This window comes from Gracilinanus agilis, chromosome 1 (assembly GCF_016433145.1).
Source record: "Gracilinanus agilis isolate LMUSP501 chromosome 1, AgileGrace, whole genome shotgun sequence".
In the NCBI taxonomy this organism is placed as follows: Eukaryota; Metazoa; Chordata; class Mammalia; order Didelphimorphia; family Didelphidae; genus Gracilinanus; species Gracilinanus agilis.
This window is the reverse complement of record NC_058130.1, coordinates 591,074,725-591,088,344: the sequence shown is the minus strand read 5'-3', so window position 1 is coordinate 591,088,344 and position 13,620 is coordinate 591,074,725. Positions and strand designations below refer to the sequence as shown.

The 13,620-nt window shown below is 36.6% G+C and overlaps 1 protein-coding gene across 1 annotated transcript in view; it reads left to right on the top strand.

Annotated features, from left to right (window-relative positions):
- The window catches only part of MRS2 (magnesium transporter MRS2), a 28,109-nt gene extending 22,085 nt beyond the window's left edge, over positions 1 to 6,024 (top strand). The window contains exons 11-12 of the mRNA XM_044658127.1: positions 3,941 to 4,054; positions 5,710 to 6,024. Coding sequence (XP_044514062.1) covers positions 3,941 to 4,054; positions 5,710 to 5,820 — 225 coding nt within the window. The 3' untranslated portion in view covers positions 5,821 to 6,024. The remainder of the gene's footprint in view (positions 1 to 3,940; positions 4,055 to 5,709) is intronic.
- Positions 6,025 to 13,620: the final 7,596 nt, after the last annotated feature.

The window sequence follows — 13,620 nt, the reverse complement described above, 5'->3', positions numbered from 1 at the left end:
GGAACCCTCGGGTCTTAAGACATAGCCTTATAGCCTGGGTTATTCTCCCCATTACATATGTATGCAGTTACTTATTAGGCCCAGTGTTCTAATCTGTCAATACCTTTTTGAATCCTGAATATATCAGAGAGTTATATTAGCTATACTTCTAATTTTGTCATCCAAAAATCTGATAAGCATGTCATCTTTGTCTTTATTTGTTAATGATAAAAATAGTAAATTGCACAGGATCGTACAGAGATCCCTTGCATACACAAAGACTCCTAAAATTTCACCACAGGATCTATTCAAACTACAGTAGTACCATACATTTTCTAAATTTGTATATTTGAATTTGTGATTCATGACAATATAACGGAACCCCTTAGGGAACACCAGAAGCTTAAGTATATGGAGGGATCTTACTTGGAAGAGGGAAGCAACTTCTACTTGACTCCAGAAGGAAGAAGGAGCAATGGTTAAGGTTTTATAAAGGTAAATTTAGCCTTAACATAAAGTACTTTGTAACCATGAGGGAGGGCTATGTGCTAAAGAACTCCTTTAAGAAGTAATGAGAACCCTTTCCTATGAAGTTTCCCAAGAAAAGACTGAATGGTCACTTGTCAGGGTGGTGGTAAAAGGAATTCTTTTTCAGGTATGCATCACTCTGTTGTTCTGAGTTCTTATAGCTACTACCTGTAGTATTCACATAAGACATAACTTCAGATGTAAAAAGGAAGTGACTCTTAACCAGTTCCTTGAATGAAGATGATGTTTCCAGAAGGTATTTTTCATATATTTAGAGTTGAATTTCACATAAAACTGTAAAGAAATGTATAAGTTGTTTATCCAAAATCCAAACAACTAAAAACTTTAAAATTATGAGAATTTATGTTGCTGTTTTATCACATATTGAGTAAAATTACTCTTAGAGACAGTATATTAAAATTATTCTTGAGAGAGAGAGAGAGAGAGAGAGAGAGAGAGAGAGAGAGAGAAATCACCAGGGCACCATAACTGAAAAACCTCCTCCACACTTCCCTGGATCCAATACCTAGCTAAGGTTCAAGTAGAGTGGAGAGCTCCAACTCCAGCAGAGGTTCAGAAAGAGTTCCTCATTCAAGAGAGCATGATACTGCCTGGCCCCCTCTCATTATAAGACCAATAATATCACTCCTACTGGGGCTCTCTAATTGCATAATCTGAATCAGAACTCCAGGTGCCCATGTGGCCCTTTAATCACATGACTTGTTGGCTGGCATCCTGACTTAATGTGCATGGGTGGGTAAGGGATTCAAATTTTTATATTAATTTGATGCAATCATAATGATGATCCCAGAGAAATGGAAAATTCGCAATTGCTTCCTGACTCATCAAAGAAATTACTTTCATTCTTTTAGAATTAAATGTAAAACTGATATCCAAGTGTGGCATGCAGAACGGCTTTCTTGTTCATAAATTCATGGGTTTGAGTGTTTGAAGTACATGCATACTTTTCCAGCTCTCACTATTTCTTTGGCATTGGTGTGATGCTTTGGTACTTTATTTATTTATTTGTTTGTTTTGAGTGATTTTTTTTTTAGAAAATTTTTTTCCCATGGTTACATGATTCATGTTCTTACTCTCCCTCCCACCACCCCCATCCCCACCCCCCATAGCCAACACACATTTCCACTGGTTTCTTCATGTGTCATCGATGAAGACCTATTTCCATATTATTGATAGTTGTACTAGGGTGATCATTTAGAGTTTACTTCCCAAATCATGTCCGCATCAACCCATGTGTTCAAATAGTTGTTTTTCTTCTATATTTCCACTCCTGTAGTTTTTCCTCTGAATGTGGGTAGCGTTTTTTCCCATAAATCTCTCAGAATTGTCCTAGGTCAATGCATTGCTGCTAGTACAGAAGTCTGTTACATTCTATTTTACCACACTTTATCAGTCTCTGTGTATAATGTTCTTCTGGCTCTACTCCTTTCACTCTGCATCAATTCCTGAAGGTCTTTCCAGTTCACATGGAATTCCTCCAGTTTATTATTCCTTTGAGCACAGTAGTATTCCATCACCAACAGATACTACAATTATAATTGACGGGCATACCCTTGTTTTCCGGTTTTTTGCTACCACAAAGAGCATGGCTATAAATATTTTTGTACATGTCTTTTTCCCTATGATTTCTTTGGTTATAAACTCAGCAATGGTACAGCTGGATCAAAGTGCAGGCAATCTTTTAGCACTCTTTGGGCATAGTTCCAAATTGCCATCTAGAATGGTTGGATCAATTCACAACTCCACCAGCAATGCATTAATGTCCCAATTTTGCCACATCCCCTCCAACATTCATTACTCTCCCCTGCTATCATTTTAGCCAATCAACTAGGTGTGAGGTGATATCTCAAAGTTGTTTTGATTTGTATTTCTCTAATTATTAGAGATTTAGAACACTTTCTCATGTGCTTATTGATAGTTTTGATTTCTTTATCTGAAAATTGCCTATTCATGTCCCTTACCCATTTATCAATTGGGGAATGGCTTGCTTTTCTTGTACAATTGATTTAGCTTCTTGTATATTTGAGTAACTAGACCTTTGTCAGAGTTTTTTTGTAATAAAGATTTTTCCCCAGTTTGTTGTTTCCCTTCTGATTTTGGTTGCATTGTTTTTACAAAAACTTTTTAATTTAATATAATTATTTATTTTACATTTTGTAATTTTCTTCTAACTCTTGCTTGGTTTTAAATTCTTTCCTTTCTCAGAGATCTGATAAGTATACTGTTCTGTGTTTGCCTAATTTACTTATAGTTTTCTTCTTTATATTCAAGTCATTCACCCATTCTGAATTTATCTTGGTGTAGGGTATAAGATGTTGATCTAAACCTAATCTCTCCCATATTGTTTTCCAATTTTCCCAGCAGTTTTTGTCAAATAGTGGATTTTTGTCCCAAATGTTGGGCTCTTTGGGTTTATTATAGATTGTTTTGCTGACATCACTTACCCCAAGTCTATTCCATGCTTTGGTACTTAAAACATTCAATAGGTTTTGATATTCTAGTCACTGGTGTGTCTGTGGAATCCTTTGTTCATATAGTAACAGCAGCTTTTTGTAAATTGTGGGGATAAGCCTTGAAGAATAAAGAGACAGGAAAGGTCAGGCATCAGGAAAGGAGCACACTGCAAGTGACCAAGGAAACAGGCATGTCAAGTATATACTCTTTAGCCAAGTATTTTTTCTCTTTTCCTTAGTGGTGTCATTTCATGCAATGTTTGCAACATAGACTCTGGTTTACTTTGTACCTTTCTCACTCTCAGATTCATTAATTTAATATTCACAGAAATTTGTAGCCTCAAGGACTATATTACTATGTTATGTATTTGTGGTAATGCCCAATTAACCAAAATAGTCATTTAACCAGAACACATTCCTCACCTATTCTCAGTAAACATTTGTCTGTAAATGTTTTGTTCTATTTTAATATTGTAATATAATGTCCTCTTAAGCTCTCATAAAAACAGTGAACATAATAAAAAAGTTTGTTCCTATATTCTTACTATATTATAATACTATATTATAGAATCTTGTATTACTCATTTTACTAGAGATTCCCAGACTTAACCAGGAAGTAAATTTAAACTAATCATTTAAAACAACATCTTAACAGTCATAGTCATAGCTGTCTCTCAGGGCTGTTAGGTAGTTAATTGAAAAGTATGTCAACTACATGGCTTTCTGTCAGGTATTCTTTCTAAAAGATTTCTATGTCAGGTGGCAGATTGAACACTAAGGGACTTCTGTTTCCTTCTAGCTCAAAAATTGTGTATATTTCTTGATCCTGGTATCATCAAGGGAGTTTTATTTGTCCTGTGCCATCTGAAGCCAGAAAGATCTGCTCATTTTAGACTTTGGGGGACAGTGCATCTGTACTTCCAGGCTTTCTATAAGTTAATGTATTTATTCTGTTTTAGGACCATAGAGTTTTTTGGCTGATTACAGGAATTATGTTTATGGGAAGTGGCCTCATCTGGAGACGTCTGCTTTCATTCCTTGGTCGACAGCTAGGAGCTCCTTTACCTCCTGTGGTATGTTATACTTGAAAAGTGTGTGGAGGGGACTGTAATTTTCTCTATGAAATTCTTGTTAGATAGGCTAGAGAAGTAATTTATAAAGTGTTAGATTTGGAATTGAGAGACCTGTTTGAATCCCACTTAGATATTTATTAGTTATATTGTCCCTCAGCAATTCATTAAACACCTCTCAGCCTCAGTTTCTCAATTTGCATATTGGAGTTAGTATCTGTAGCGCATATCTCACAATGTTGTTATGAGGATTGAATGAGATAAGGTGCATAAAAACACTGCACACCTTAAAATGCTATATATATATAAAGTTTTATCATTATTAGATCCTAAGGGATCTTAGCACCCAGCATAGTTTCTTTCTTATAGGTTATACTTAGTATCTAGTTTACTGAATTTAAGTTGAGTTGATTTACATTATTTGCCAGTCTTTTTTTCCTTTCTCTACAATGCCAAATTTGGACACACTGTCTTCTCTGCAAGATTCTAGAAGACTGTAATAGCTATCTCAAGGAGATTTATGACCTATGTGTTATAAAAATAGGTTCTTTAGTGTTTGTTGGATTCTGGAAGTATTTTCTTTTGCCAATATAGCAATATAATTTGACAAATATACAAGTATCTATTTGAATAGCATAAAATCTTTTTTGTTTTAATTCCTTACCTTCTTTCTGTTTTAGAATCAATAATGAGGGTCAGTTTCAAGGAAAGAGCAGTAAGCACTAGGTTAAGTGCCTCGCTCAGGATCACACAGCTGGGAAGTGTCTGAGGCCAGATTTGAACCCAGGACCTCTCATCTCCTGGCCTTGCTGTCTATCCACTGAATCACCTAGTTGCCCCTAGCATAAAACATTTAAGCTTTATTTATCAGTAAATATAGTAAAAGTAATGCAGAATCATGAAAATCACACATTTTTCAAATAACTTATAAATTATGATATGGCCTGGGTAAGAAAAAAATTGTTTCCTGATTTAGTGGAAATGTCTTGAAACTGAATAATGTATCTTGGATCATGTGTTTTGTTTTGCAATATATAAATCTACCAATAAAAAGTGTTATTTAAACCTTCTGTTTTAATCAGAAATAAAATTCATCAAGTGCATTTTATAGAGGGTGCAATGTATGAGGAAATAAACTTAGGAAATTATAAATACAACTATGTGATCAGTGGACATCTACTAAACTATTGCAGGAGAGTATACATTTTGACAATGAAAGCAATTGATGCATGGCTTTGTCATAAGCAAAATCTAGAAGCAGAAAGAAAAATTTCTGGGGGCAGCTGGGTGGCTCAGTGGATTGAGAACCAGGCCTAGAAACAGGAGGTCCTAGGTTCAAATCTGACCTCAGACACTTCCTAGCTGTGTGACCCTATGCAAGTCACTTAACCCCCATTGCCTAGCCCTTACCACTCTTCTGCCTTGGAACCAGTACACAGTATTGATTCTAAGATGGAAAGTAAGTGTTTTTTAAAAAGAAAGAAAAATTTCTGTTATACAAATATTTAAGATGTATCCATTTTTCTTAATACTGTGCCAACAGTGTGGCTAAGGAAATTGATTTATCTGTGGTATTTTTTATGTGGTTATACCAGTTACTATACTTAATGTGGTCCCCTTTCCCTTTTAAAGTGAAATCCATTTCTTCCTTTATTTAGATGCCCTCTTTACCTAAAAAACCTCTCCAAGCAAGTGGAAGAACAGAGATGAAAAATAATTTCAGGCCAAATGGACTTGGATCAAGCAAAAGTATCCTAACAAACCAATAGGAGCAGTGAGCAATAACTGATCTTTTATTTTTGGTGGTTGACATAAGAAGCTTTCTGACACTGTTCTATTTATTTGCTTTTTAATAAAACTGAAGACTTGAAAAAAATTACTTACAGTTAAAATATAACCACCGAAAGTCAGTATGCTATGGCAGTCTTAAGACTAGGATTTTTGTTCATAAAGTCAAAATTCAGTGTGATGGAACAAAGTGAAGTAATCTTGCTTGTCTTCTTGCTTTAAGGGGCCAAAATCTCATTTTAACTACATGTTCAAAGAGCTGCTGCCAGTGAAGGGCTTTTCATTGATTTGTGGAATATAGGAAGATTATGTGGAGGTATAAAGCAAGAAGCAATGAATTTGGCAAAAAAAACAGACTGTTCATGAATTATATTTAGCGTACATGCTAATGCATTTACATGCCAAGGTAGTATGTATCCACACTTGCTTATTAGCATATGCATAATGTCATGAAATTGAGTGATAGTGATTATTATTATATTCAGAATACCAGAGTTGAAACTTTTTTGGTAGTTATAACAATATCCCAGCTCTCAGAAGATGAATCTAGACTCTTAAGATTGGAGTAATAGAAGAATTTTGAATATATACCACAGAAGACCAGAAATTTAAGGTATTTCAAAGATTTTAAGACATTTCACACTCCATTTGTGTGATTATTCTTGGAATATTTAAGTTCACACATGTTATTAACACAGTAAAAATCTTGATCAACTAGAATAGGCATTCTGTTTAACTCAATTAGCCAAAAGAAAACCTTTTTGTTTCAGCCTTTTATGAGAATTTTTGTAAAATGTAGTAGTCTACTTCTCTGCCTTAATATAAAACAGATAAACCAGAATTTATTTTTTTTAATTAGAATTGATTTTTGTACATACTTATATATGTACATGTTGTCTCCTCAAAAGAATATAAGCTCATTGTAAGTAGAAATTATCTCCTCTTTTCCATTTGTGCCCCCAAGCCTAACAGGGCTCAATACAGGCTGACTCAAAAGTCTTAATGCAATTGTAAGCCTTAGAGTAGTTGAACACCTTAATACCTACTAAAGCTTACAATTACACAGACTTTTGGAACATCCTATAAATGCTTGTTAATTGATAGTTCTGAAAAAATCATTATTGCTATATAATACTCTATCAGATAGACGTAACTGAGTGGAGATAGGGATATGTGCTGAATCTATGACATTTAAGTACATACTATGTATGTATAGGGCACTGTGCTAGGCTAAGCACTAGAGATACACAGATGAAAAATGACAGTCCTAGCCCTCAAGGAGCATTCTCAAAATGTCCTTTTAACTAATTTGATCATGTGATTTGCCTCTTAGTGCTAGAGGGTGAAAAAGGGATAGAGTTAGCCTTTCTAGTTAGCTAAAGATTACTAGTATTAAGGTTTTAGCTAGTCACATTTTTTTCCTAGTACAGATATGTCAGACTTAAGACAAAACTTCTGAGTATATCAAATGCAATTGGGAAATGTTTGCTATAATAAATTTTGAAAACCATTTCATTGAAGGTAATGCTAATTTATGGCTTTCTGAGTCTATATGTCCAGGCCAGGGATCCATTTCTATTTGAGCATGATACCACTTTAGAGAACTCATAAAAAATTGTATGTAATTATGATATAGTGCAGTGGTTCCCAAACTTTTTTGGCCTACCACCCCCTTTCCAGAAAAAATATTACTTAGTCCCCTAAAAATTAATTTTTTTTTTAAATTTTAATAGGAAAGATGAATGCACTTGTGGCCATCACCACCCTCCTGGATCACTGCAGCACCCACCAGGGGGCGGTAGCACCCACTTTGGGAATCACTGATGTAGTGCTTATGTGGCCTCTGGAAGTCAAGCCAGTGAGGGCAGTAGTGGATGGCACTTTATAGGTCCATGTTGGTGAACCTATGGCACACATGCCAGAGGAGGCACTCAGAGTCTTCTCTATGGGCATGCTGTTGCCCCAGCACAGAATTTGTTACTAAAAGCCAGAGGGACATGGGACTGAGCTGTTCCCCTACCCCTCTCCATGCTGTTTGGGCACTCAGTCTCTAAAAGGTTTGCCATCACTGGTATAGGTGATCCTGACCCCATTCTCACTGGCTCACTATAACCATAGTCAAGTCATGTGGCCTCATGGAAACAACTGCCCTTCCTACCTCAAACAGGGTGGTTTTGAAAACAGATGTCCAGTACAAATATAAGGTAATATGATCCTGAAGGTGTAGTGCATGCTACTCCAAAAAAGCTGAGTCATAACAGTATTTAACACCTCAGCTAACCAGTATCATCCCCATTCTACTTACTTGCTATCAATCGACATGTTTAATGTTCCCTACCACCTACATATTATGCAGTCCTGGATCATTAATGGAAGGAAACCCCTTTAACAGTTATAGAAGTCCTTTGCACTTTTAAAGGAAATTTAAAAGATTATAATTCTTACATATGAGGAAACTGTGGCCCACAGAAGTAATAATGATTTACCCAGGGACACACCACTTCAGAGTCACAACTAGAATCAAGACTTCTTAGCTCCAGAGCCAATATTCTTTCCATAGTACCATGTAATCTCTTCTTAAAGATTTTTCTGCACAAAATTTAAATGGGAGATCCTTGTCATCCAAGATTTTTCTCTGTGTTTTGGGAGGAGGTATAGGACCTGACCTGTGATTTTTAGGGAACTCATTGTTCCCTAAAAGATGGGTAATGTAGGGGAATGACATGTTGAGTAAGCTGAAGTCACAATTGTAAGGATGGGATTTGTGCAAGGGGAATGGGACAAAAGGAGCCAGAGAAGGAGTGGTGACAGTTGGTGACAGTTGAGACCAGGGAGCCAGACCACCCACTATGAAGTTGACTGACCTCAGGGGAGGTTTAGGTGAACCTCACCCTCATTCAGAATCAGATTGGGGTACCACTTACCTCATCTTATAGGGAAGCCTTGCCCCCTACTCATGACCATCCAGGTCACCCAGTTTTGGGGTGACACCCCCTCGAAGACTCCCAGTGTATATTTGGCGTGAGGGGAGAGCTAGAAGAGAGTCTCACCCATATAGACTCTCTCTATCTCCCACTATCATAACTTGGTTACTAGCTCTCTTTATTGTTACATAATGTTGATTTAAACCTGTTTTCAAAATTAGCACACAAGGAAGATGCCACAAACAGTGCCTAAAAATGCAGAGCAGTTTTCATAATATAGCTTATATCATAAAAAGGAAGATAAAGCTGGATATAATTGTTTTAAACCCTTACCTTCTGTCTTAGAATCAATACTGTGTATTGGTTCCAAGTCAGAAGAATGATAAGGGCTAGGCAGTGGGGGGATTAAATGACTTGCCATGGGTCACACAGCTAAGAAGTATCTGAGGCCAGATTTGAACCTAGGACTGCCTGTCTCTCAATCCACTGAGCCACACAGCTGCCCCCAAAACTGGATATTATTGAGAGACCCTGATAGCTAGAGGTTACTAGGTTATCTGGGAGCAGATTGAACTCTCTTTTTTTCTAGATAATTTGGTAATAGTTTGGAAGAAAAGTATCCTTTGAGAAGGCAAGATGAGTAGATTTATTTGAACGTGGTCAGTGTTTTGATTCCACAGGACACTTTCCACTGGCATGCCTCAAAGCATTTTGTAGGTTTTTTTTCTTTCCATTTGGACTTGAGATTTCCCTGGAGTAAGGAACTCTCTTGATAAAGAAACTACTACCACAGATCTACAATTGCTCTGCAACTTATGGTCTTATAGAGTGGCCTTAATCACTGAAAAGGGTGATCTGCCCAAGGTCACACAGCAGTGTTGGGAGTATTTTGGTGGGTAAGTTAGTGATATATTATTTGGTTCTTGTTGCTGTTAAATCAGTTGTGTTAAAAGGATGGAGGGAGAACCCCAAAGGTGTGTTTAAGCCTATTGGGTTACCCTCCTCCCTAACACTGAAAGCTTTCAGGTGTTTGTCCCTGTGATGGAATTTGAGAACAGGGAGAGACAAGAACCAGTATTCAGATAAAGGACTTCTATGGGGTCTGGTGTTTTGCCAGGGCTTAGCGAATTGCCTGACTCCCCTAGAAAGTCCCTTCTGGATACAGACCCTGTCAGGGAGACAGTAATGGCTGTCAGCTTCGGGTTTGACAAAACCAAAGCTTATTTAGAACTGTCTCCCCAGATTTCTCCTTTCACCCTCTATCTTCCCAGGTATCTTCCAAAGAAATTTATCTGACTGCGTAATAGCTTAACAGGGTGGTTTATTAACAAGGATCAAGTAAGGGTTAGGAGAGTGGGATTAGGAATCCTTATTCTAACACAAAAGAGATATGGGGTCTCTTTGGCCTAAGCCAAGCCAGAGGCTTTGACTTGACAACGTTGTTTTCCCTTTCTCTATTCTGCCTGCTAACCTAATCTAATGGCAGGTAGCAATGTCTTTTCTTTTGTTGGCACAGAGAGGATTAATTATTCTTCAGCCTGGCTTAGCATGCTTTCCAGGCTGAAACCCTTCCAGCCACTGTGAGCAATTTAGCCAGCCTCTTGTAGTTGTTATCCAGGAGAAAACAGGTATGATCTCTGGTCTTCAAGGCACAAAGTAAAGGTTGGGAAAAGCCCCAGGTATTCAAAGATTTGACTCCTCAGGTGAGGTAATCATCCTCTGTTCACCACCAAGTCCCAAGACAATCTCCCCAGAGTTATTTTCCCAGAAACCCCTTTGCTCTTTCTTCCAACTACCTCTCTTGTCACTCACCTCTTTCTCTTTGCAACATTCCAAAAATCCTTCTATGTGCATGCTTCTTCCTACAGTTGGCTGCCAGTTGCAATTGAAGTAACAGGTTTGGCCTATTAAAAATGGCTGACTGTAACACTATGGAGACTGAAGTAAAAATAAAAACTATTTAATAAGTTTTAAAAGGTTTAAGGATAGGTAAAAAGGTTGAGGAGAGGATGCCTAACTCTAAGTGGGGGAGCAGGAATGGGTTACTTTATCCCACTCCCAAACTAGGACCTCTCACAAGGTTTCTTCTGCCTGGGGTCCAGCCCTATTCTGAAGTCCTTAAATCTATCAACTAAAATCCAAAATCTATATTAAATAAATTTATGCTAATTTGTTAACATCCTTATATAAGTCTTAAAGTTACTGTCTCCTAGTAATTTCAGCTCACTCCTCCAACTGTTACTTCTTCTGGACCCAGGAGGCTTTGGGCCTAGTCAAGCTTCTGGGCCTACCAGGTCTACCCAAGCCTGCTCACTCTTGCAGTCATGGGAAAAAACAGCCTTTTACTTTCTTCCTTTCTATTGGTCTTCTTCACTTGCTATTCCCAACTCTCTAACTCTTCCTTTCTCCAAACTGTCATTCAGGTTTCCGGATTTCTCAGCCAAGTTTTTTGCTTTCTCCAAGCCAGATACACAGTCAGGAGTGAATGTCAGTTGGAGAATAACAGACTTTTCCCCCTGAAGATTCCCTGCAAGCCTCAACATTCTCTGCCAGGGACCTTTCTCCAAGATTCCAAACTGGGCTTAAGGCAATGTGATCTGGCAGCCTCTTTACTCTGTCCAAAATTTACTAAATCCAGATCTCATTTAATCCTAGTAATTATAGATATTTTATAAATAGAAGGTAGAACTTGAATCCATGACTTCCAGACTTCAAGACCAATTCCTTATCCACTCTGCCATGCTATGTCTCCTCAGGTTTCATTATCCTTTTGAAATAAGCAATAAGTATACTAATGTTATTAGCTGGAGAAATTGGAGTCTATAAAGAGTCGAATGTATCCATATGTCACATAATCTCCCTTTACAGGAATGGTGCTAATCCCAGGCTCTTGAAAGTTTTTTTTCTAATCTACATTAGTAACTGATGCTTTATTACATTAATATTACATTAATAATCTACATTAGTAACAAAATGCTTTAAAATAAAAATCCAGGGTCACAGATAGAAACAATCTGTTGCTCTGGATTTTTATTTTAAGGCATTTTGCTAATATATTGCTGGAAGGGAAATTTTTAGCTACCTCTTAAGATTAAAGAGGGAGATTAATTCTTTTTCTTAACTTTTGGAGGTTGTCAGTTAAGTGCTTATTCCAAGATTCTCCATTAGATCTGTTTTGGAAAGTGTTAGGCACTCCTTGATTTAAGCTTTCCTACTGATAAGCACTCATGCCAAAAAAAGCAATTATTTTAAAATAACCTCTAAAGTACAATAACTAAGCCTTTCAAGCTGAGATGTGACAAATGTGAGAAAGCAAACATTGTGATTAATTCTGACAAGAAACAGTTTGGTAGTATAGACACAGCACAGACCTGAGGTCTAGTCCTGGCTCTGTCCAAAATTTGCTGTGGGTCCTTGGGTAAGTCACTTGATCATTATTATAAAACATGAGTATTAAGCTAGATAATCTCAAAAGTCCCTTCCATTTCTGATAGTATACGGTTTAATATATACTAGTTAAAATAATTATGGTTCCTTAATTAACTGATGGTCTGAGCTGGTCCTATAGAAGACCTCCAAGAAAAGCAAAGTGGTTGCAATGGCTTTCTGAAAGTCCATTCATGTTTAAGCTTGAACAGATCACTGTGATATATATTATACAACTGGGATTATGCAACTATATATTACTTTGGTGAAGGAGCTTGAAAAATTTTACATATTCTCACTTTTTAGAATTTCTACATTGTTATACTCCAAATTTAGGATTTATTTTCATTACTTTATAGAAAGGCAAATGATATGTATGGTTAGAGTAGGGAATAGAATGGGAATTGAGCCCTGGGTTCCACTCTGAATCACTGGATATTTTTTTAAAGTTATTTATTCATTTCTTGTTTTAATGGTTGAAGTCGGATATGGTTTTCTATTAGATTCTTGAAAGAACAGTGCTATAAAGTAAAAATGCAAATAATGCCTTATGTAGTTCTAGTTTCTTGAAATAAAAGATGGTTTTCTGTGAAATTTGTAAAAGTTCAATTTTGTATTATTAAGAATTATGCTAAATAAATAACCACAGAAATAGTTTGGTTTGGGGAATCTATCTCAGCATGAAATTATGGGATAATAATGTGGTTAAATATTCTATAAAACTTGTTTCACAGTTTACCCCATTGATAATGGCTTATATTTATTTTGTAACTGGTAAAATGATTTTATCTAAATATCATTTGATCTGTGAAAACAATATTTATTATCTAGTTACTTATGTTAATAAAATTATTTTGAATGAAAAATAACAATATTTAGGTAAATGTGAGTTGTATTTTTAAATATATATATTACACATAGAATATAATAATTATATATTATGTACATATAATATAATTTATCTTTTCAATGAATCAGTAACAGAGTTTTTTGGAGAAATAACAGTGGTATGAGAAGCCAATTTTGACAGACAGACAGGTTTAATATTTCCTTTTAGTTAATATAGGTCACCATACCTTGTTTAGCTTAATGCCTCGAGCAGTGATGGCAAACCTTTTAGAACCCAAGTGCCCAAACTGCATCCTCACAGCACGTTAGCTGACCCTTACCCCAAACAGGGGAGGGAGGAAGTGCTTCTATTGGGCTGCTGGGCAAAGGTGAGGGTCATGTGAGGAATGTCCACAGGTGCATGTAGAGATGGGGAGGGGGAGCAGTCCCCTTCCAGCACATGTGTCGTAGGTTTGCCAACACAGGCCTAGAGTCTCACTTAATGAGGAATGTTTAAATTGTTAGCTATAGAAATTGCCACTGTTGAGGCTGACCTGTCACCTGATTACCAAGTTTCCTTTGTATTGACAAAAACTCTAATAC